This window comes from Melozone crissalis, unplaced genomic scaffold, assembly GCF_028551555.1.
Source record: "Melozone crissalis strain CALT ecotype California unplaced genomic scaffold, PUWL_Pcris_2 ptg000027l_1, whole genome shotgun sequence".
Taxonomy (NCBI): domain Eukaryota; kingdom Metazoa; phylum Chordata; class Aves; order Passeriformes; family Passerellidae; genus Melozone; species Melozone crissalis.
Window position 1 is genome coordinate 26,951,633 of NW_026535805.1, and position 25,222 is coordinate 26,976,854.

At 36.7% G+C, this 25,222-nt stretch overlaps 1 protein-coding gene across 2 annotated transcripts in view; it reads right to left on the reverse strand.

Moving 5' to 3' along the window:
• LYST (lysosomal trafficking regulator) overlaps positions 1–25,222 on the reverse strand; it is a 76,703-nt gene that overhangs the window by 1,588 nt on the left and 49,893 nt on the right. The window contains exons 27-52 of one of the 2 annotated variants that reach the window (XM_054280590.1): positions 24,412–24,578; positions 23,789–23,941; positions 22,398–22,589; positions 21,724–21,902; positions 20,551–20,757; positions 19,113–19,289; positions 18,571–18,647; positions 17,471–17,659; positions 16,596–16,741; positions 16,411–16,507; positions 15,680–15,741; positions 15,276–15,331; positions 14,116–14,268; positions 13,534–13,778; positions 12,747–12,813; positions 11,722–11,878; positions 11,187–11,327; positions 10,568–10,785; positions 8,989–9,219; positions 8,113–8,302; positions 7,116–7,252; positions 6,283–6,381; positions 2,734–2,873; positions 2,337–2,434; positions 1,158–1,314; positions 863–934 (exon numbers count right to left, since the gene is read on the reverse strand). In XM_054280590.1, the coding sequence (XP_054136565.1) occupies positions 863–934; positions 1,158–1,314; positions 2,337–2,434; positions 2,734–2,873; positions 6,283–6,381; positions 7,116–7,252; positions 8,113–8,302; positions 8,989–9,219; positions 10,568–10,785; positions 11,187–11,327; positions 11,722–11,878; positions 12,747–12,813; positions 13,534–13,778; positions 14,116–14,268; positions 15,276–15,331; positions 15,680–15,741; positions 16,411–16,507; positions 16,596–16,741; positions 17,471–17,659; positions 18,571–18,647; positions 19,113–19,289; positions 20,551–20,757; positions 21,724–21,902; positions 22,398–22,589; positions 23,789–23,941; positions 24,412–24,578 (3,807 nt within the window). The remainder of the gene's footprint in view (positions 1–862; positions 935–1,157; positions 1,315–2,336; positions 2,435–2,733; positions 2,874–6,282; positions 6,382–7,115; positions 7,253–8,112; positions 8,303–8,988; positions 9,220–10,567; positions 10,786–11,186; positions 11,328–11,721; positions 11,879–12,746; positions 12,814–13,533; positions 13,779–14,115; positions 14,269–15,275; positions 15,332–15,679; positions 15,742–16,410; positions 16,508–16,595; positions 16,742–17,470; positions 17,660–18,570; positions 18,648–19,112; positions 19,290–20,550; positions 20,758–21,723; positions 21,903–22,397; positions 22,590–23,788; positions 23,942–24,411; positions 24,579–25,222) is intronic. The other variant, XM_054280591.1, reaches the window with a different exon arrangement.

The window sequence follows — 25,222 nt, forward strand, 5'->3', positions numbered from 1 at the left end:
TCCATTTACTGCCACGTTTAAGCAGGAAACTTTAAATTATTCAATAGCTACTAAATCGTTATCTACAAGCTTTGAGAAATATGCTGCTTAAAGGAGGTAACAAAGACAATAACTGCTACTAGACAATCTTTTTAATTTCTAAAGAAAATGGTAGTTTGGATTTTAAAGGGTATTTTAACAACAGTTAAAACAAAATTTTTCAGAGTCATTTGTTACTATGCTAACCTTAAGATAAAATTTTGGCATAACTCTAAGACCTTTTGCAGACTACTGTACCACTGGGGATATCAAAGAGTCAATCCTTTGACCACCTTCTGAAAACACTTTGGCACAAGAACTCTGCTCATCTAAATCAAGGGGACTCTGAGAAAACTAACTACACAAGCACTCCAAAATGGCAGCTTCCAGGCTACTCTGAGTTTGCCTCTTTCTCCACCATTTTCCTCCACCATCAGAAAAAACGGAAAAGGCAGTATTTTCATTTAATTTTGAGGAAGAAAAACTGTGTATTTAAGTCTGGCATAGTTAAGACTATCTCGTTTTAACACAGATTCTGAGGAAAAATATTAAATTTTAAAATAAAAGGAGGAGTTACTGTTCAGTTTTCAAGGGAATCCTGCTAATTCCCATCTGCCAGCAGCAGAATGTAGTTATTACTGTCATTACCAATACATCACACTTGTGCTTACTTTGCTTTCATGAATAATTAGTAGGTTTGCATCGCTCTTTTTAGGCACGGGCATTTGCCTCCTATTTTCATGTTCAATACTCAAGACTATTTTGTTGTGGTTTTGTTTGTTGGTTTAGGGTTTTTTTTCCTAAAGATAAAAATGCATTCATTGTACACTTAAGATCTTTTTACCTTACAATAGGTTTGGCTGACTTCGAAAATGTTATTTCGCGTACCGGCTTCAAATCCCACGTACTCCACAGTCTGAAAGAAAGAGCCAATTTTCTTCATAAAATTTCTTCACTTTCTTGCTTTTACAAATACTTCAGTGATAAACAATCTATTTAGCAACTGCTAAGACTGGGAGCTGAGTTACAGCTTGTCCACCTTCTTTAAAGCCTAATACCAGCATGATGTTTGGCTACATGCTCTCAAACTGTGAGCCAAAGTGAGAGCATTTTAATAAATAAACATTTCAAATGCTTACCTTACAACTCCATTTTCAAGGCCCCCTGCAATCACATTGACAGACACACCTTCAGGCTGGTTAGAGAAAGCAACAGAGCAAATACTTTCCCTGCAGTGCACGTGTCCAACAAGATCACCATTAACTGTCCAGAGTCTCAAATCACTGCCTCCTCCAACTGTAACAGGACATAGCATGGGAATATTAAGAAAATAAATCTAGATCACAGTTAAGTTAATAATATTTAAATATTCCATGGTAAAGAATTCAAATTCTTGAGGGTTCCTAAGTTTTAAATGACTGAGTAATGTCTGCAATTACTTCTCTCTCTCTCTCTGAGACAGGAAGCACACAAACCACCAAGCCACTGCAGCGATTTAGAAGCCATCACATCCTATTTATGGAACTGCAGTGATTTAGAAGCCATCACATCCTATTTATGGAACATTTTACTTACAAAGCACTACATGAATTTACTTTTAATGACCACTAACAGGGAAGGCACTAAGATGGAATTCATACTAGCTGTCTAAGCAGTTAGTTCTCATACCTTAACTTGCATTTTAAGCAAAATACTTAAATAGCCAGCACAGTTCTCTTACCTGGTTATCTGGCATTATTTGATTATATCAACAAACTAACAACCCAATTACTGTTTTTGTCTTGAAAGGAATTGTCTTAAAAGGAAATCTTATGTCCCTTATACTAATTAACAAATAAAATGCTTTGCAGAAAAAAAAAAAAGGTTTTGTGAGCTATAGAAATGGACTTGAAAGTCTCCAAGTAAGTAAAAAAATCTAAACATTACTTTTTTGAAACTGCCACAATAACATCCCTTGTCCTTTAATACCCCTTGCCTGTACTCTGTAGTACATGGTACTTCCCCAAAGTAAAAAAAATCCGTCTCAAAATGAAAGCAGCCAACATCACAAAACAGGACTCTCCCAGGCACCTTTGAAATTTCACATATTTTTATAAAGAGATCAAGCTGTTGGCCTTCATACCTCTACATTCAAGCACCTGCCTAATCACTCCTGGAGAAATTTGTATGTTACCATGTAAAAAAAAGCAAAATGTTGCTGCTGTATGACTGAATGCATCCTCAGATGATTAATACACACTCAGTAACTAATTTAATTACAACTCTCATGATTTATTTCATCTGCAAGTCAAAGCAGCTTTCTTGACCGACAAACATACCTGAATCACAAACTGTTGCAATGTCACCAGTGGTTTCACTTGCTGAAACTGCAGTCACAGGACTCTTGTGTCCAGCCAGACTCTGGACATAGCACAGCCTGAAGAAAACAAAGAGAAGAAGCCTAAATTTCAGACTCAAATGCAAAAAAGGTCATTCGAGGAAAATCTTAAAACTAATTACATTAATTTCAATCAACATTTTGCTCAATTATGGTATTTTTCATATTCACAATAAAATTTTAGCACCTTTTAAGAGAAAAAACTGTAAGGGTTTGACTTCCCAATAAGATATACACAGAACAAATTCAACTAACTTCAAAGGGGTAAAGCTACCCAAGAATGGGAAAACCTGTATTTATAAGAAAGCTATGGGAAAAAGTCATATATATATTTATACCTGTTCAAATCCCATATTATGCAGGTTCCATCTTTGCTGACACTGATCATTATACTGTATGGTTTGCACACAAATAAGCTTGTTATTTCTGCTGTGTGTCCATACAGATGGACTTGTGACTCCATTTCTATCTCTGAAGGCTGAAAAACAGCAAGGTAAGAAACTCTCATGAAAAAGAAAATTAATGTCTCTTTTTCTAAAAAAGATAAGTCTTAGATTTCAAAGAACGGTTCCCATTGCTTTTAATTTTAGCATCTAAGTTCATGCTTTATTATGTTTAACACTTTATAATGTGATAAAACATAGCTATCATTGATGTTCAACTTTTTGCTTCCAGTGCTTTAGCCTCAGCAAATATATTGATGTGATCCCATGAACCAGAATGAAAAACTATTGTAGCTCTGTCTCAATTGCACACCTTGAAGTCAGCTGATTTGTTTTCTGCAAGACTGCTCTTTCCATACAACACTGAAATGACAGTTCTCAATGTTTTAGCATCTAGTGAAGACACTTGGAAACATAAAAGGAAAGCCCAGCTTGGAAGTTGTCACTCTCCATACAGCAAGTTACTAGGAATTTCTCAAGTTGGTGTCAAGTTCTTCAATGATAAAGTTGGAAAAACATGCAGGAAGTCAAGTTTAAATACAGAAATGGCTAGGTAAAAATTAAAGCAGCAAAATTTAACACCAAACAACAATTTTTATTCAAGTTATATAATTTGAAATGACTCAGACTTCTTGAAAACTGGCAAAGTTGAAGGATCTTAATCAGAATGCTAATGCTTTATTTAAGACAACTTGCTGTACAGGGATTAGAATAATCTTGGTGAAGGAAGAGAACAATTTTCTGCTGGTTTCCTCACCCATGTCACAGCACATCACCTGCATTTTTGTATGAGGGTACAGGATGCCTACCTTTAGCAGGTCTACAAAAAAACCCCTTGAAAGTTCAAACAGACAAGTACACACATGCTCAAGTCATAGGTTGTAGAAAATGTACATTTTTGCACTAAAAGAGACAATCTAATCTATGTAGTACTGCAAAAGGCAATGCACAGTCTGACAACAGAAAGACCTGCTAGTTTGCTCTTGCTACTGAGCATCTTATCCTTATAAAAGACATTTACAAAAGTACCCAGGTGGTATTCTTAGTGACACCTCACACATAAAAATCCTTCTTTAATCCTTTCTCAGTTAAGAGAAAAGAAAATTATACCAAAATTTTCTATAACAGCAACAAACAAGACTTGTGTTTTTATGAAGAACTGATTTTGATAACCTTTTCACGGTGGTTCTCCCACTTCTTTAAAGAGTTTCCTCTTAATTTGCATTTCAACACTTGAACCAAAAGCAGCACCCACCTTTTGCAGCTTCTCCCTACCACACTAATAGCAATGGTTTATTGATTTTTATAGTAATAATGCTGCAATGAGACAAACTGAAATTCTAATACCAAATGTATTAAGTTATATTAAGTTCTAATAAGTCATGAAATAGGTACTTCTCACGCCTGAAATGTTTCCCCCTTTCCCCCTTCTTACTTCCCCCCTGCTTTTAGGTGACAAGCCCTAAAATGGTATCTAGATATGGGAAAACATGCATTTACATATCTGTCTTTAAACAGCAGCTCTTCTGCCTACAGGACTCGAGAGGGGAATTGAAATTCTTCCCAGTTTTACCCAAACAGGTCCTCCAAGTGCACTCTCTGTTTGCAAGACACCTCTAACAATGAGCAAGGGAAGGCTGATATAATGTATACAACCAGACACCTGTAGCTTGGGCTCATGCAGGTGTGACTGATTGTCAGCACAGATCAGAGTCAAAGCAGTACTTCATGGGGTTTTCACCATTGTAAGGCAAGGAAAAACAGAGCACCTGGAGCGCAACATGGAGCCATTTTTGAATTCTAACAGCATGCCTTTGACAATTAACAACACTATGTACTTCGTACCCATGTGTTGCATTCATACAAATGTGAAACAGGGCAAAATATTCACGTTTCAAGTACTGCATTATAATAAACAGTTCACTTTATTGCTGATCACTTAAAAGATGGATACAGAGCAGATGTCAGGAAGCACATTTGCATTCCCTGCAGCCCTGACTTGGGTAACTGGCTCAACGACAGGAGCTACAAAATTGACACAATGTCCCTCTGCCTGGGGCATGTAAAACTGTCAGTGCTGAAATATTCAGCAAAGATGGTCTCAAAGAACATCATCTGTGCAGATGAACAAAAATCAGTTTTTTCTAGGAAATGGAAGGAACTCAAGAACCATAACCCCACTAACTAAAGTTTCTTTTCAGCTTTGCAGAAGGCAAGTATATTTAATTTCTAGTTAAAAAATAACTGGAATCCAAGCCTCAGTACAGGTTATTTACAAGTTCACTATTCTGGGAAGCAATAAAGGTGCTTGACTTATGATCCAACTAAGTAAAGCTTGCAGGCTTGAAGCTCTGCTTCATTTCCTGAACTCAAAGTGCTGCTGAGCTTAGGATGTATGAGTGGCAGACCACCAGAAACTGGAAGAAAGCCAAAGGGAAAAAAATTCTAAAAATCACTCTGTTTATGTTCTTCCTAGTCTAAGCATCTGCTATTTGCCACTACTGAAAACAGAAAACTGGGTAGGCATAGCAGACCATACCAAGGTTCTCTCCAGCTCATGCTAATGTAGTGATTCAAGAGCATCAAGGAGTACAACACCAAATATGTTTGCCAATACCTGTGTCAAGCTACAACTAGGAAATCACTTCAGTTCAGTTGTTGGTATGGGTAATACTGCAGACACACCTAAAACGAGCTGTTAGGAAAATTGTCTACTCTTTGTTAAAACTATGGAGAACAGAAGTTAGTGCTAAAGAAAGAATGGAAGATTCAGATGGAAGCTTGAAAACTCAGTCAGAATTAGTTTCTTAATTTTGAGTTTGATTTATCCTATTTTTATCAGCAAACAGTATCAAGGGACTTTCTACTACTCTCAGTATTTTCCACTAATAGATTAGGTAATACAAGCTACTTTCTGCCTTCCCTACTCACAGCTTTGCCCCTTGGAGAATATGACAAAGTAAAGAGGCTTGATGGTTAGTATATATACACTGTCAGAGAATTCATCACTTAAACTCTGTAGTTTAAGTACCTTCTGCACTTGAATTATTGTTTACTTTGGGGAATTGCATTCCACAGCTTCAGTTAAAGCATTGAAAGGCTCTGTCTCCCACACAGAAGTTACTCCTTAATGCAGGGAGCTTCACTGTGTCAGAGAGCTTCAGTTCCAGCCCTGTCCTGAACACAGTCAGAGCTGCACATGTTGTGCACTCAGGTAATGAGGACTGATTAGGCCTAGCTGTATGTAAACAGCAGCTTAAGAAAAACAGGCAAACAAACATGCTGAGGTGTCAGAGGAGCCTTCAAAATAAATACTAAAAACCCATATAAGTTTTTAGTCATTATCCAGAATACAGCTTTTTCTCATTTTTCCTGTTAAAAAAAAGACTGTAATACTGAGTACACAAAATCCTTTATTTATGAATTATTTCCTATGTAACTTACTGTATTGCTGGTGAATCTGTTCATATATGCTGTGATGACACCAGATTTACTACCTGTGAACAGCTGACAACTGTCTGGCACCCAAGCACAACTTGTTACCTTGAAAAGACAAAACAAATCCAGGAAAAAATTAGAACAGAACAACTATTCTAACTGCTGTTCTCATTAAGCCACAGCATTTGGTCAAACCGATTCTTTATTAGTTATCCTATGAAAAGACATGTAAAACACCTAAGCTAAAGAAATCCAAGAGCTAAAATATAGCTATTCTAGGTTGTATTTGTTACTATGTCAGAAACAGAGTAAAGACGGAGTTTCATGTAGCCAGGAATTCATAGCTAAAGAGCAGTGCAGACTAGTGCACACTTCAAGATCATCCACCAAAATCTTTTTGCAAGATCTTACCAGTCACTGGATTGTGACAGAAATTATGTAGCTTTCCCTAAAAATCTTATAGACAATCTTCTTCAAATGGATCCTAAACTAGAGTGGAGTTGTTCTTCCAACATGAAGCACCTATACTTTTTTTCTGTATTGATTTTTCTTGGGACAAAACTTAAAACTTGATTACATTCACAGCAATATTCTATGAGAAGGAAAAGATACAAAAATCAAATTAATTCAAAAGGAATCTTTATCTAGGACAGGAAAACAACAAGGAACAAGATAAAACAGTGGAGCACATTCCAAAGCAAATCAAAAAGATTAAAAGGAGTTGTGACTGGATGCTCATCTCCAAAAAAGGCTAAAGCAAGAGTACCCCACTGCCAAGTCAAGCCACCACTTAAACTACCAATATTAAATTAAAGAGCAAGAGACTGATTTTGTTTTACCTGATGGAGCTGAGAGCTCTGTATAAAATTGACTGGAGGCTCACTTTGCTTGCTTTTCAGCCGTAAGATGTTATCGGCATAGCCCCAGCTCAGGATGGCTGACCACTGAATGTCAGTGCTGTGCATGCTCCTCACACCTGAGGGAAGGCACACAGCACTGTGTCATGTGCACAGCACGATGAAACCACTTACACAGTCAACAACAAGTCTCAGGTTCATGTTTTATCACAAATTCAAGTATAACCTCCCCAAAGTTTCAAAAGAAGGTATTGTCTGCAACACATTATAAACAAACAGTTTTCAGAGACCAATTGAACATTCCATCTTCTCCAAAGAAAATTTGCAACCTGGACAAAACTGTTTTGAAAAAGAGATGCATCTTTTGAGAACAGAGAAAAAGGGCAGACAATACCACCTAGATAATGCTTGTAACTTCAAGGAAAATGTTACTTATTTTTGTTGACTAAATGTGATTTATTTTTAGAAAGCCTGCACTAGTATATGCCACCAAGAAAACAAAAGATTGTGAGAACTTGTTTGTACATTCTCAATAAGAATCCATCCAAGAAGTTTAACTGAAAGCAGAAGATTCTTCATCTCTGCTTTTTTACTGTTAACTTTTCTCATTGTCTGCCTCTAAAATCCATTTCTTAAGTTTTCCTTTCTGTTGCCACATGCATTTTTTCATCTCTTCTTCAGTTCTGGACCCAATCTGTTGGCAAGTTCGAAAGTTAAATTCTCGTGCTTCAGCCACTTCAATGAAAAATATGAATTACAGAATGCCTCTATTGTGCTTTTGAAAATTTTAAGGAAAATCCATCCTCCAGTAAAGATACCACATATGTGGAAGCTATTAATGGAATTATAAATTAATCTTCGGCAAGAGCAACTAAACTTGGGAAGTTTGCTGAAGAACAATAGTAGGATTAGATTTAATTTTTTTTACAGCTCATTTCACATATATTGTGCATATAGAGAATAAAGCACAAATTCATACCTTGCTCCTTGCTATATATCATCAAAAGGCAGAACTTGCTGGACAAGCCACAGATAGCCTTAGTTGGTAAAGCTTGAAGAGAGCCAAACCTTTCTCCATGTGGTTGGCTAAAGCAGACAACAGGGTCTGGAGCACTTGGGGAACCAACATATTCTCCCCACTTCAAGCCCTTTATCCATGGTAATGGACTCTAAAACAAGCACAGACAAGGTTCAAATTATAGAACTTTCAGAAAAACAATTTCATTAGTAATGTAGAATGATTCATGTCAGTTTCCTGTAAGCAATCACATGGTAAGGACAGCTGAAGTCTTTACTCCAAAACCACTAGAGAGACAAGTTCAAAGCACTTTAGTACCATCAGTTAAACTGTTGGCTTTAAGGTAGTTCTACTGTTTCTTTAAAGGCATAGGCTGCAAGCTTCTAGTTCAGGTAGTTTAGTGAAAAATACAGATCTCTAAATCCAAGGATGAAGTTTATGACTGGACTTTAGGGAAGTAGTGAAGAAAGTTTAATTGTCCTACAGGCAGTAAAAAAGCTGAGTATGGAATGGAAGAAAGCACAGTATGTGTTTGCTGGCTATAGGTCTACACACAGATCCCACAATTCATCATGGAAACTATAAAACTGGTTAATTGAAATGCTTTCCTACACCTATTTCCCAAAACCAAGACAAACTCAGATCTTAGTTTACACAAAATATCACCAAAGCATGAAAGTAATTTTCACTATCACTTCCTAATTTTATCTATTTTCTTTACAGCATAATGTAGCAAGTAGCACTTTTAGGAAGAAAATTCTAAACCAAGGGTACAGGGTACAACAATTACAGCATATGGATATTAATTAAACCATCTTGCAATTGAAAATTACATACTGGGTAAATGATTTCTTTAGTGTGTTCTCTGGTTTCTCTGAAAGCAAACTGCACTAGCAATCCCATGGCAGCAGGAAGTTCTCCTTCCATGATAAGCCTGGATCCAGGTCTACTAACATGTGCTGTGTGAAACAGCTGGCGGGGTGTTTGTCCATATGTTTTTATCATTGTTTCAAGGGCTCTTCTCTGAACAGGATCTTCAACAGCAGAAACATCCATCCCAAAATACGTCTATAGGCAAAAAAAAAAGGAGAGGAGCAAGAATAAGCTCATTGGGTTTGTCTTTGGGAAAGATTTTGCAACACATTCACACAAATTCAGAGGCAGACTCTTCAGCTGTTTGCTTAAGGTGTGGACGAGAAGAGATCCCACAATGACTGTGCTGACTTAAGAGCCACTGAGAGCATTACCTTGTCACCTCCTCTTTATTGGAATAAACTACCACTTTAAGGATACTCATGTGAGCTGCTCCTACATATGTCCCATGACTAATTTCTGTTGAAGGGTTTTTTTTGAGGCCTTTACCAATCTGTGCAAAACTGGAAGGGTTGCTGATGATAAACAAAAGAATTAGAAAGAGTTGGAGAAGTTTATTTTCTTTACCATTGTTTAATGAGCATATTAAAGCTCTCTTTTGGGGTAGGGAAGGAGAAAGAAACCTCATACTTCAAGAGAGTGCAAATTATTTCCTTCTATTTGTCTTTTTCCAGCCTCTCCAACTGTGCATCACACACTTTTTCTCAACCACACCAAAGGCCTTGACTTTTCACTTTAAAAAATAATGAATGTACAAACTTAATATTTGAAGCTCATGGTACTAAGTCAATACTGAAGTTCAAAAAGAGTAAAAGAAAGTGAAGTATTTGGATGGCTACTTGACAAAGGCATCATTGCCACACACTACCATTTTATTAGCTTTTCCAGTCACAGAACAAACACTAAAACCAGGAAACATTTGAATGCATTTACAACCAGAACTACCTGCTGAGCAAACCTTGTGATAGAGTAAGGATTGAAGCTAAAGAATGCAATTCAAGATATCCATGTTGCAATTATGCAGTAAAACTCTGCAAGTCCTAACATTAAATGAAGACTTATTTGAAATTAAATTTACTGTAGAGAAAAGTGCTCATTAGAGGGACAGAACACAGGACGTGTATGAAGGAAAACACCATGAGCTCAGGACACACACAACTATTTCAATCCTATCAAAAGCTGCAGCAGCACCTGCCTAAATAAAAAGCTTTTGAATTAGGCAGAAGCAGATACACACAGTTACAACAATCAGTACTGCAAGCCACTGTAAACAACTATCCACAAGGTCTAAGCCCCAGATCTGATCATGCCCCACACCTAGCTCAAGGCAAGAAAGAGGAACAAAAATTCACCAAGTGTCACAATACCCACTGGGATCTTACAGTTCAACATTGAAATTGTTAAAGCCTTTTCTTATTCTTCAACACTCCATGAACAAGGGATCTTGTTTCATGCTTGATGTTGTCCAAGCAAGTCAAACCAAACTTTGCCCCACTGAGTTACTAAGGACAATGAACAAACATGCTGCTTAACAAATACTTACTGCAGGGTGAAAGACATTAATAGCCTGAACAGAGGCCTTGCCTTTTTGCTTATAACCAAACACCAAGTCAATCCAGTGACAGATTGTCTGGGAAACATGATCAGACTCCAAGGCCTGACGATGAATCAAGATGAACAGACGAGGATCGTTCCGGGCCCAGGGTGGAAGATTGACATGGTTAACTCTGTCACCATTTTGACGCACTCCAAAATCAAAGCCTAGAAACAGGGGAGTGAATATTCCAACATTTTAGTTCACAGTAACTTCAAAAAGGTCTGTAGGGTTCTGCAGACCTCAATGATTAAGCATGGTGATTAACAATCAACAAAGCAGCATCATTAACAAGTCCCTCCAAAACATATTCAGCTGTACATATGCATTTGAATGGAAAAACGAGAAAACAGCAAATTCATTTGCCCTGCTGACAAAATTAGGGAAAAACTCAGCTTAACTCCTACATAACAGCTTTTTTAGCATACCCCACAAATTTGTGCCAGATTTCTCCCCTACATCTACTACTTAGCATATTCAAGCAAGGCATATATATGTTCTCAGTTTCAACCCATTAGCTCAATCATACAACTCTTTTGGGTATAGTTCTGTTGTCCTTTTAGTATACCTTCTCTGTTAACTAGAAAGTCGGGAAGGTAGAAAAACTCTGGTATAAGCTCCTTTACGTCAGTCATTGATTCATACGAAGAGAGGCGCCAGGTTGTATTGGTAGAGTGAAAAGTTCTGTCTGGGATGTCAAAACTTTGATCTGTAAAGAAATCCAAACTCAATTGTTACACTGATGATGGACAGTAACAGTTGCACATCTGCAACTTCATGTTGTTAACTGCTCTCTAGTCAGCTGAGAACATTTAGAATTCTCTGATCTCAATTGCTATGTGTTACACATCGACTGCAAGTCAAATAGAGGTCAGCTTTTTATGCTACAGAAACTAAGGAATAAACATCAGATGACCAGATTTATGGTGTAGCTTGATAATTTCAATAATAGATCTACTGTTAAAGCATACCACATTACATTTTACCAGGTTCAGCTATCTGGAATTGGAAAACCTATGCTAAATAGGGAAACATATAGCATTCCCAAGTTATTGGAACAAGGCCCAGATGTAAAAGGCAAGTAAAAGCAAATGCAACCTTACCTTGATAAGCCAAAAACATTTTAGTGAAAGGTGGCAGTCTAACCAGGAAATGAAGTACAGTTCCACTGTTAGAATAATGAGATCCATAGTGATATGGTTGTACAGGGGGCATTGGATCATCCTCTCGTGCTCCTTTACGGTACTCTTCTTCTAAATACTAGAAACACAGGAGAGGATTAAAAAAAAAAAATCAGAAACCTTCTCCTTAGATGCATTCCAACAACAAAAATAAATGTTTGCCTAAATTGTTTAGGAATAAACACCCCAACTTTTCAGAAACATACATTCAAAAGCGGTCTGGAATCAAACACACTTAAGTGTCCTAAGACACACAATCACTTTTACAATCCAGTTAGGTATTGAAGTCTTCAGCCAATTTAAATGACCTACTTTCCATTATTTATTACTTTTCCTTTTCCCCACTCCCCTGTCTTGTTTTCTAACACAGTATTTGCAAATAATATGTAGACCATGGTGACACAGACAAGTTTGAAAGTCCAGATGCAGATGCTTTAATTTCCCAGTATGTTGCTATTTCCTACAGCCTTTAAAACATTTTAAGGAGAAAAAAAATTAAAAAGCACCTACCATTTTCATAGCAGGACATGTTAAAATAAAGTGCTTGAGTGAAAACAGCCTTTCTGTTATCAAACAGAACAAACAGCTACAAATTCCAGCACAGTAATGTCAACTAAACAGCAGTAAATTATCTTCCTGATCTTTAGGGATCTTTAAATGTATACAAGTTCCCATATAAGGTGGTATCCATTTAAATTCCTCAGCAGTATCACATGGATGGGCTAAATTGATTTCATGCTTTAGGAAAAAACACAAGTTCCAAGCATGTTAGAAAACAATTCCTAGGAAATGTTTCCTGGAAAATACACTGGAAGTAAGAGCTCTGTAGCCATGAAATACTGTATTTGTGGTTTATTCTTCCCCCAAAAATATATGTTATAAAAACTAAAGCCATGGTGTCATTTCTACATGGGACAAAGGCAAGAAGAGAAAGTTATCTAAATTACCTTGTAAGTATCCACATAACGATCCTCTTTTTCTTTAGACTGCACAGCTATTGGTTTGACCAGGTTCCTGCAACAAAAGCAGTAGTGATATGTTGTAACTTTATTACAATATATTACAATACAATATTACAATATTGATTCACATCATTAAGAATAACACCTTTAATATAATGAAAAGGCCAAGAAAAACATAACACTTTTCAAGAAAGTTCAGAAAATAAAAAAACAACTTTTGGTTAGTGCTAAAGGCAGACTCAGATCCACAGCACAGTAACAGGCAAGAAAATGCCAAGCACATCAGTCAAATCAGAGGCATCCTATAAAGGCAAAGACTTAGTGCACACAAATGTTAAATTAGCATAACAGAAATTTATTAAGGTGGGACAATTCACTCAAGTCCATTCAGATGAAGATTGTGATTTTGTGACTGGCCAAGTAATTCACAATATTATTTCCTTTTCTATTTAATTTTTGCTAATTGGTCTGGAAGGCTCTCATCATAGGAATTTAAACAGACAGCTTCTGCTTAATTCTGTGAATTATACATAGCCTATTAAGACAGTCTAAGTCCAATACACTGCATTTGAATCTACATACCTGTTTTATTTAAATGTCCCAGGCAAACCAGCCACTTACTGTAAAAACCCAAGTTATCAGAAATGAGGCTTGTCCCTAAACAGTTCCATTTGTGGGTGTGTGTGCAGTTTAGTACAATGAAGTTAAAAAGCTATATAAGGATCATCAGTTCAAGTATTTGAAAAGAAGAGTTTCAAGCATTTCATATTACCTATATACCGAGGGATCATTTAGGTCCAGCGTTTCATTGGTGTAGTCAGAAAGTATAAAAGGAAATACTGGATATTGCATGAGATCATTGAAGGAACGACCTGCATGTTTGTTTAAATGAGTCAGATATTCAAAGTTAGTAATCTGTCCTGTGCACCACAGGTGGGTCAAAGCAGTAATGTTTCCATATTCCAAAAGGTTAGGCAAATTGTTAGTCAAGATGTTGTGGTACACATCATCACGGACCTAGAAGAAAACACCATAGATTTAATCATACAATTTAGAAGTTTAAAACTACCAAGAGTAAGTTTCTCTAATTTTGTATATTTTCAGATATCTGCTGTAATCAAATAATGCCTAGTATCACCAAGATTCTTTAATGTCTTAATATATCAGAGATGTGTCTTACAACATGCCTATGATCATCCAGAAGCCTAGCTGAGCCAAGTTCTTTCAAAGGTATTAAGTAGAATTTAATCAGTCCATGCAACAGGTCTCCTTAAAAACCTAATGCATGAATATGAATGTTATAAAGACACAGTAAAATGCTTTGGTGTATTACTCTGCATTGGTGCCACAGTACCTTTGTATTATCGAAAGCCAGGAGTAAAGTTCTGCCATTTGTTAAGAAGATTTCCACAGCATTGTCTCTTAACTGCCACCAGCGCTTATGAACTTCCTTGATTTCCTCATAAGTCCAAGAAAATGATGCTGGTTCAGTTTCTCCATGAAAACTCTGCAGAATTTGCAATTTAGAAATTAATTTTAAATAGTGGATTTTCCAAACAAGAAACCCTTCAATGCAGCCAGCTTATAACAATACAGCATATCATAAGGCAAACTTTAATTTTAGTGCAATGCTTTAATAAGTTGTTGTGATTTTCTTTAGCTGCTTTCCCCATCATCCACTCTCCTCAACAAAGTAGGTAGAACAGGACACATGCTCCTGAGCTGCTCCAGTTCCCTACCCAGAACTAGCAAGCACTGCCGCATTTTCAATGGCTCTTAAGCTAAAAATATTGGAAGGCCAATCAGAGCAAGCAAAGCTTTGCTGTGAATCCCAGCTCTGACAGTCCTGTGAAGGACAAAGCAGCTGGTAGCATCCTAAACCACAGGAACTGTCTGTTCAGTAGCTGCAAGGAAGAGCTCCATAAAAGCAGTTTAAAGCTTTAGTCATATCTTAATTACTTTTACATGTTTGTTGAGTACATAAACAATTTAAACATTAGTCTTTGTGTATCAGAAGGATTAGCTCAGTTCCCACTTCTTCATGAAACAATCCTCTTGTATAGGAAAAGGGAGGAGCTAGAACATCATATATAATGTAAAATTCAAGAAAGAGATGCGGTGGAGCACAGCACAATTCATACACCTGTGACCTTCTGCACTTCACAGTGTCCCAGCTTCCACTAAGGCAAGTTCTCAGGCACAGATCGAAGCAAACTCTGTGCACTTTTCTGATGAACAAAGATCAAAGCAATGCACTGCAAGGTGCAGAAACCCCTCACATCACCTGTTCCTCATTCCCTCCCAGCCCCAGGCCCACATCTTTCCTGTTTTCTTCTATCACCAATCCATACCCAGGGTCAACAGAAGCAACACAAACCAAACTAATCAGTTTGGCTAGCTTTGTCCAGAGATCTCCAACTCTAGTACTACTGCCACTGAAATTGCTGAAGAAGAAAGCTATTCATGGCCATAATTTGGAAAAATTACAGCTGGACAATATATTCTAACACTTACCGAATTTTCAATTGTGTCTGAAGCATTGTCTTCGACAAAATACATGCCACATTTTCCTACAGCAAGAAATAGTTATGAAAAGGTACATGATGACAGTAGTAATGAGTTAAGATTACTAAGAATAGTACCTGGGCCAAGATAGTACTTGACAGAAATACAATTTATGATTCCACATCTTTTAGCAAGTGGTCTGCAGATCTCAAAACTTACTGGCAGTTCAAACAGCATTCATGAAAACAGCAGAGAAAGCAAAATTGATCTAGAAAGTATGTAATCCATAAAGTCAGGAAACATATCAATTACTTATTAAAATTAGCCAGGTTTATATATACAGCAGACTCTTACTGCATTTATACAGTAAACACACTGAAAATGTATTTATAAAGAATGACAATTCTACTTACCTAGCAACAGTTCACCAGCAGTCTCTCTAGAAGGTGCTACACTTACACATCTTCGATTAACTCTGAAATATTTCAAAGTGGAAACGCTTATGGATTATGGAAATGCCTATCCTTATGGATTTATGTACCTCTTAGCAGACCTAAAACCAACCTAAACCAAACAGCCTCCAAGGTTCAAGGTTTCTCCAAGCTGTAGCTGAAGAAAAACTGTCCAAGAACATGACTAATGGTTTATATCCCAAAGAGGGAAAGAAACAGAACCTCAACTTTCTAGACTTGCTTATGAGTGTATTTCTACTTATTTCTTTGCATGTTCTCTGCAGTTATTTTACGCTGTATTAGTGCCTGTAACAGGTGGCAAATTGATATAACTGCAGAGCTGAGTAATGCAGTGATAAAAACAGAGAGGATGGAAAGACAATTTGCTTTTTAATTCTGATGGAAAGACCTACCAGATCTTAGATATCTAGGACAGACAGTGCTACTAAGCAAAAATAAGAGATCTTATCAGGTTATCCCGCAGGTCCTATCCACAGCACACCAGATGGTATTTGGTAGCTGTAGTCTTTTGCTTTTGAGTAAAGCAAAATGCCTAGTATTTTTGACACTGTCTCATTTCCCACTTGATTTTTTAAAAAACGTTTTTAAGATGAAAAAATGGGTTTTTAGACAGCTGTTTCATTTGACTGGGAAAAGACAGGAAAGAGAAGCATGTGTTATCCAAAACAAACCTTATATGTTCACTTGCAGCTTTGTCCTTTACAGTAGAGGAGTGAGAAGAATGTGTTTTGTCTTCAAATAAGTAAGACAATGGAGTCTTTATCACACCTATAAAGACATCACAAATAATAGGACAGTAACAGTCATTACAAATCAGACATTAGGCTACATTAAACACTGAAGATTTTTTAATTACCTTCCTGTTTTTGCCTGTCTGGGAGAAGGTATTTGTTTGGAATAGTTAGGTAGCACCTCTGCAAGCGGCGCCTCTCTCTGTTGGGGCCCTCTGTTGGATCCAGTTGCCAAGAAGTTGGGTAATAGACTGGGTCATACCAGAGTGCTCTGACAAAAAAAAAAAAAAAATTAGGAGTTTGGCAGCAGAGGCAGTATATGTGCTTGTAAATTCTGCTCTTTAACAAGTAGAAAGACAGAAGTTGCACAGAAGTGCACTGGGGGATTATTTCTGAAAAAGTATTAAAAGACTGAATTCTCTAGTTTTTTTTCATGAGCTATTTCACTGAATGACTTTTCACAAGCTGCTACTGTAAGACTGTTCTTGAAATTAGTCACTCTAACAAAAACAGCAATACAATGCATCCAATACTATTTTGAAAACTCTGCTGCTGCAAACATGAGATAATACTAGTTCTGCAGTGGTGAAGATGCCCTAGTTTGGTTTCTTATCAACATTAACATCCTTTGTTCTACACTATTTAGTAAACAGAGTATCCAGATGCTAATGTGAGTAACATTACACCAAAAATGTGGTTTTACTCCATCTATGTTGTGCAAGATACGAAAATTTTAGGACACACTTCATTGTATTACGCACAGCAAAATATATATACTGAAAAAACCTGTCTAGATGGGATAGAAATATTACTTGGCTACTGACCCTAAAAGATAGGGTAAAAAAATAGTCAAGTCTTTCACAAGTCTAGCTATCAGATGGTTAGCAAAAGTAATTCTAATTTTAGCACAGTCTCCATTTCATATGCCTCTGATTAGAAGGAGAAGCACATGTCAGGCATCAAGTCTCTCTCACTTTTTCCCCGAGATGAGAAAACTCACCGATCATGCGTAAGCTGCTGAACAAGTTCCTGCCAATGTCTGCTGGCACTCAGCTCTGCCTTATACATCCCCCTGATGTGCTGGATTACTTTCTTCCTTTCCATTCCTTGTGACAGTGACACAGCTTGTGTGATGTCTCCAGCTATTTTAGAAATGTCTTTAGACTTTGTATCTAGACGCTGAAAGAGACTGAGGAGAAGAGTTGTGTTTTAAAATGCAAAATAAACACACTGAAAAGGGAAAGACCAAAACCCCTTATAAAATACAATCAGTTTGGCAGTAGATATGTAGAGGTCTTGTTACAGCAGATGCAGAATACCTTAGCCTACATAATGAGATTCATGAATACCTTCTGCTTCTTAGCCACCAAAAAATCTATTACTTTTGGCCAAAGACAAGCCAGTCAGAAGGTCAATGGCTATGCTTTAGTGTGCTTGACTAATTAATGTATACTCATTACAATAAAAATTTGGGGTAAGGACTTTAGTTTACTGCTGATTAAATCTCCTAAATCATTCAACATAACAAAGTCTTAATACTTGTCTGCATGAACTTGACTGAGCTGACCTTTACAGCTACTGCACTTGCCTACTTTAAAGCACATTGTGTCTATGTCTCAAATCTGATTTCATGGCAAAGCCTGAAATTTAAATAAATGGAAAACTCAATCTACCACAATGTACTGAAATTTACAATTATGTCAAGGAGCAGTAGTCTACATAGCTCACAAAAATATTCAAATTGTATACTGAGTACAGTATTTCATTTGTTGAAAATCAGGGTTAGTTGCAGGGACATTTAATTGCACGGACCACAGCAACAGGAGAGCCGATTGGACAGATGCAATAGTCATAAAATTAAGGGTGAAATGGCAAATGTACAAAAAACTAAATCAGTATCGAGGTTCACACAATGCCATTTATTATACAACCTACCAAAATGCATATGCCTTTAATATAATAGCATACTTAAAAGCCTGAAAGTTAGTGATGCTGTTAATTTGAAATAAACCTCATCCATAAACACACGCAACTTTGCAATGGGAAGTGCTCAACAGGGAACATTTCTTAAAGTTCTTGCAGCCCCTCTAAGGTACTCACTTCTGCCGATTATTAGCCATGGTTTTCTCCCAAGCAGCTTTGTTTACACCTTCTTCCATCTCATATTTCTTCTGATCCTGAATGGAAGTTTAACACATTATTTTCTTTTCTCAGCTGGACAAAATAAGGAAGGGGAGGCTAAAGGATATGCCAGTTTTAAAAAGGAAGAGCGACTAAACTGTTCAACTGATATCTTCACAGCATTTCAAGCCAGCAAGGCTTCATTTCAGTTACTGCCATTTTATTATATTTATATATAACTCTTCTCTTCACAAGAAATCAAAAATTATTTTCTTGAAAATAAGAGATACTAGTAGCTTATTATAATTTTCCTCTGGATTAAATATGTTTAACCAAGAAGCTTGTGAGCTTGCTATGAAGAGTTGAGAGTATGTGACAGAAATATTGAGAACCCAAATAGAATTCCAAAAGCATAAGCCATCCACCAAAGAACACCACAATCTGCAGTTAAACTCTGATCCCATATAAGACAACTGTCTCAAATACACCCAGTTTTTAAAGCAAAGTTTTTATTCACAAACCTCTTTCAAAGCTTTTATTAACTCTGGTTTTGGTCGTGGGCTCAGGGGAATGCATTTATAGCCACAACTTTTCAGTGTATTCATTAAGTCTCCTGCTGCTCTTTGTTGTTCTTTGGTCATTCCATCTCTGTGATTGTGCATTAGTTCATACAAATAGAGCACTAATTTAGGCCCATGCTAGAAGATGAAAAGAAGGAAAGAGGAAATTGTATTGTCATGCTCATTTCCACAACACTGAGCAATATTTTCCCCTCCACTTTTATTCCCTTTTCTAGTCAGACTGTGCAGATTTCTTCTAATTATTCACTAATTTAAAGAAAAAGACAACTTTAATGGTTAAACTTTTATAAAACTAGAAAAACATGCTGAATTTTATCCTCGCATGGTAAAATTTACCCCAGCATCTTGTGACTTTTCAAATGGCTTGCAAGAAAACTGTTTCTTTCCCCAGTACTCAGCTCCTGGAGCCTTATACTTCAGGAAATACGTGCCAGAGGACTTCTAATTTTGCATGCCAAGAACAGTACACCTCATTTGATTAATCAAATTAGAGATGACAGATAATGAAGTTAAGCAGACATAAGTCATAAATGCACTCAACATGATGCTCCCCACGGAAGCCACTGCTAGTGCATCAGCTCTTTTCTACCTGATAAAACTTATTTATTTGAATAATGTATACGTGATCAGAAATATGTGAGTGCCAAAAACTAACCCAATAAATACTTTCTCTCCTTAGTATACAGCAACTCAAACTGTGGAATGTCTTATTTCATTCTTGCAGTTCCTGAAGATCTCCAACTGCAACATTCCTTCCTGATTTCTCCTTGTGACTCAAAGAAATGATGGCTTTCAAGCTTGCACTAACATAGCACCATTACAAGCTTTCCTGAGAAACTCAGAAAAGCAGGGAGAGCCTATTCAGCTTTTTAACTTAAGAACATAGAATACATAATCCCACTTGAAGATGTAATAAAGGCCAAGTAAGAAAGAGAGAGTAGTGCTTTGGTTGAGGATTGACTGCTTCTTAAAATCTAGTTGAAATCAATTCTTACAAGCTTCAGGAAGTTCTGCAGTTAAGAGTTTCAAAGCAAGGATAATTCCTTCCTTAATTTGCTTTTTTAGGGCACGTTAATTCCTAACTTCCTCAGTAAAATCCTTCATGTTAAAACTAGTATCACCTCTTGTCTCCGCACAGCACAGGGGATATGTTTGATGCAGAACAGCACCAACATACCTAGACTTAATTTTATCTATCCTCAGGATAGTACAGCAATTGCAGAGGTACACCAGGTGTTTTGTATGACAATTGTCAGTCACTAAACATTGCACAAGTAGCAGTGAACAACTTGCCACATACAGTTCTAAATAATCAAAAAATCTAGACAAAAATTGAATATAGGTTTTAGAAACTTCTCTCAAAAACTCTTGAGCTTACTTGCAAAGTTGGGCTGAGACAGTCACGCAAAATCTCTTGCTGGTTTACTTCGTGTGCCATCTCCAAAGCTTGCTTCCTCTCCTGCAGAGGACTCACAGGAGACAAGCTATGCACAAGAAGCCTCCCAAGCTGCGTACGGAATGTGTCCTTACATAACAAGAGGATTCTGTTCCACTGCTGTTTTGGAGTGCTCATTCTGCTGGTGCCCTAAGTAATGGAGACAACTTTTTAATATTACAGGATTAGGACTTTCTTCTACCAATTTTTTCAGATTATTATGATCAAAATGCAGGACAAAGTTTTATCTACCAAAAGAAGTGTTTTGGTTTACTATAGTGATTATTATTATGGGTTGAAAAGCATTCTACTAAAACAATCCAGAAAGTGAAAATTGTGATGTAGAGAATTTAAAAACCAGAAGGATTCGTTATTGCTCATTTTAATCAACAGCCCTTTTACATTAATCACCAGTTTTTTGAATGGATTACCTCAAAAGATTAGAAAACAAGTAATAGAAGGAGGTGTATTTTCACAAGAAAAAACTTGCCATTTTTGAAAAGTAGCACAAATGGAAAGATACTACACCTATCAAATGTAATGTTTCTGAGCTAGAAAGAAACTTAGGTAGAACTGCTTTCACCAAGATGACTAAGGAAGAGTAATAACACACTCTGTATTATCCAAGCAAAAACTGATTGCCTTGGAAATACTGACAAGCTAACACCTGTATGTTAGAAGATTTTCACCACTTTATTAAGAACTGAAAAAAGAGAAAGCTCTTCTTCCCAATTCTAAAATATACTATAAACATATTGCTCAAAAAATCTCCACCACCTGTGGATGCACAGATCTGGTTTTATAGGCTTCAGCAAACCTAAATGTTGAAGTTTAGGAGACCAAGCAAATTTTCACAGTACAAGAAAGTCTATTTAAGTTCTGTGTTCTTTTTCAAGAATAATTTTGTCAAATGTAAAGGTAAAAATCAGAACAGATCCATTTTTTATTTTATAACTGCAAAGTAACTGGGAAGCCACAGTATTTAATGCCACAGTTGGATGGACAAAGGCAGTAAGAAAAGCATTTATGAACAGAATACACTACGAATGAAAGTTCCTAATAAAGGAACCTTATGAATAAAATATGCTTTAACGTGGACAGCATCTAATTACTTACAATGGATACTTTGATTCCTTCCACCAACATTTTGACCATTTCTTTAAGAAAAGGATTTATTCTGCTAGTCAGTTCTTGCTGGCTCTCCTCTTTGGGAACTTCCAGCTGGGATGCCGAAGGTCTGCCTTGACTTGTATTTTCTGTTATACCCAGTACATCAAGGCACTCTTCGGTAGAGGCTTAAAATTTAAGAGGTACATATTGATCAGTACCATCTCAAGCAAGACAATCCTACAAACCTTTAGTTGGCATTATATCAAATACTGCCTTTACTGATATATTTACCATACTTTCACTCTCTCTTGCTTTTGCAGAATTTGCACTAGCTCTCAAAGACATCAAGTCTTGCTAACCAATGTAGCCATTTCATGGAAAAATTGCATTTTAAGAGAGCAGATGCTTCCTTCGGCAGTTAAATCTTCATGCAATAATTCAGGCAGCTAACACATGAATGGACTAATGTAGAAATAAAACAGCTTGTTCAGTTCATTCAGATAAAAACATTATCCAGATTGCCAGTTACATAATACTGAGAGACAAATCAGAGAACAATGCTTTATGGATAAATCCACTAAATTCCTGTCAATAGAACAACTTTCCTCTCTAACCCTTCAGCATTCCAAAAGCAAGAAAAATTTTTCATCAAAACAGAAACAAACAAAAAGAAATCCTACCTAAATAAATGAGCCTGTTAACAGCCAAAACAGTCAGCCTCTGTAACCTTTGTGCAAACTCAGACTCAGTGGCTTGGACAGGATTTTCTTGGCTCATTCTCCGCTGCATCATCATGTTGAATTCCTCACTTGCTAGTGAGCGCATTTTCACCAGCAGAGCATCAGATTGAGCAAGTGAAAACTTCCTGGAACCTTTAAGGAGAGAAGCATGAATAGAATTCTACTAAAATGCATGAAAAGTCCATCACTCAGTAACTACTTTAATCAAAAGATTTCACATCATTTAATGAAACAAACACTTGAAATGTATCCGTGTCAAAGGGAACATAAGTGTCATTGGGTGTTTGTCTCTTATTTTTAATTGTTAAGGCTTTTTGAGAATACATATATAAATTTCAAATAATAAGTAATACCATGAAATGAGTTAATTTCAGGATCAGATTTGTTGTATGACTTCCATACTTTTAAACATGGAACTAAACATTCAAACTCACTACTTTTATTCCTGTTTTTACTGTATAAATAGAATAAAGGATTAAAAATTAGTGATAGAACAAAATCTTGCATATTGCAGAGTGGGTTCATCAGCAGAAATGACGAGCCAGACATATCAGCAAACACATTTTGTACCATACCTATTGGCACTAATAGAAACACGGTATCTAACTCATAAGAATATTCTTCAGAATTTTCTTGAAATGAACTGGGAGGCCTTGACCGTACTTCCTTCTTTTGGAAACAACTATTTTTATTTACCTTTAGTGCTTTACCAAGTTCACTAATATAAAAATATTTTTACTGTAATGAAAATATATATAAAATGTTTCACTAGGTTGATGGAGAGAGGGCATCAAAAGCTGACCATGAAGAGAAACATTCCCATAGTAAACAGGAAATAGTATGTGTTTGCCAGATTATTAAACTGTATCTTTTGTGAAGTCTTAAATGCAGCTTTATTTGTAAGAGACATACAAAATCAACTTACATCCAACTCCAAAACCTTTACAGAAGGACTGACTAGCTATCAAATACAGGGAAAGTACCACTGCTAAAGCTAGAACTCAACACAGGTTTTAAAAATAACACCACAGTGGCACTTCTAAGTATACATTTGGAGTGGCATGTATTTATTTCAGGATGGTCTCTAATGAAAAGTTGTGCAACAAAGCAACCCCCACATTATGGCTGTGTTAGTTACAAGCACTGCCTTGATTTTGGCATTAACTTACTGTGAGGTTGGCTATTACAGGCATTACAAATTACTTTAAAAACATCTTTACTAAGCACCCTGTGAATTTAAGAGAATCCCCAAAGGTGGTAATACCGTGGAATCACCAAGCAATACATACAGGAAGGAGCAAGCACAAGAATGCCACACCTCTGCTACTCACCTGCGATGCCTTTGCGCTTTTGGAACATTGTGCGATGTGGTGCCGAAGGCGCCGGCGCTGAACTGGCCTGCTCCTGAGCATCCTGGCTTGCTGTGGTCCTTATCAACTCAATGGCTGCTTGAAGAACTCTTAGCTGCAGAACAACTGCCATATCTAGAGAGAGGCATACAAAGTGTACATGACATCTTCAGGAATTTTTACCAGATATTTGTAATAAGTCAAACGACAACATGTGTCAAGAGCTACAAAACTCTAGATTCCACAGGAGTCACACAATGTCACTTTGCTATGACACAGATACAGACACTACAGAAATTAGTTGTCATAGAAAAGCCATTGAATTTGATCACTCTAAAACAAGCTAAATGAAACTGTACAGAATGTTTTCATTTAAATATCCTTAAGGAACTTTTACAGTCACTATTTTTTCAGATTAGCAGTACACAATTCTTGACCACAAGGCAGGCTCCTAAGGGAAACTACTAATTTGAGAACCACTTAGAAGAGAAAGATCCATCACAAGAAAACTTCCCCTTCTCCCTCAGCAAGACTATTAAACAGAAAACTGGGGAAGGGATTTACTTTTCCAGTCCCATGACCCCAAAAATTAGCAGACAACTTACTTTGCATCCTTGCATTTTTACTATTTTGGAGATGACCCAGCAGCACAATGAGGTCTTCAATAACACGAAAATATTGAGAACCTGAGGAGCTGCAGGCATGAATTGCAACTGCTACCAGCAGCTGTTGTATATCGCATGCAAGTAACTTGTAGTCATTCAAGGGAATGCTGCAAACAAAGTTGTAGTTACCAGAAACATGACAATTCTAGTAGATTGTAACTCTTAACAAGACCCATTATTATTCCCCTTGCTACTTCTGCCAACTGTACCTAATGTTTTGTTGTACTTCATATAAAAGTGTCACTGTTGAAGACTAGAACACTATAACTCAAGACATTTCTTTAGTGTTAACTTTGGCAGATTGGATGCCTGCAAATTTTTGAGACATTCTAATGTTGAGTGCAGCACAGTATTATTGGAAAAGCAATGATGTATTACTATCAGATTTTTAAGTTAAAGAACAAGTCTGAAATCCTATATTTCTCAAAAAAGTATCAGGACAATCTCATTTTGTAATCATGCTGAACAAAAACTATATTGAGGTAAAAAGGAAACCTTTCCATTTCTTCAGGATACCAACTAATGAAATAAAATAACAAAACCCTGTCTCTCCTTTGTTCCCTGTATAATATTTTTTAAAGTACATAATCTTTATCGCTAATAAAGTCATTGAAAAATCTCAAATATTAAATCATAGGCAGTACAGGAGAGACTTTTCTTCAGTTTTGATATTGGCCATAGAGACAGCAGAATGTACCATTTCCTGGGCCTTTATCTTACTGTTCAGGTTTATTAAGAAAAGCATTGAAAG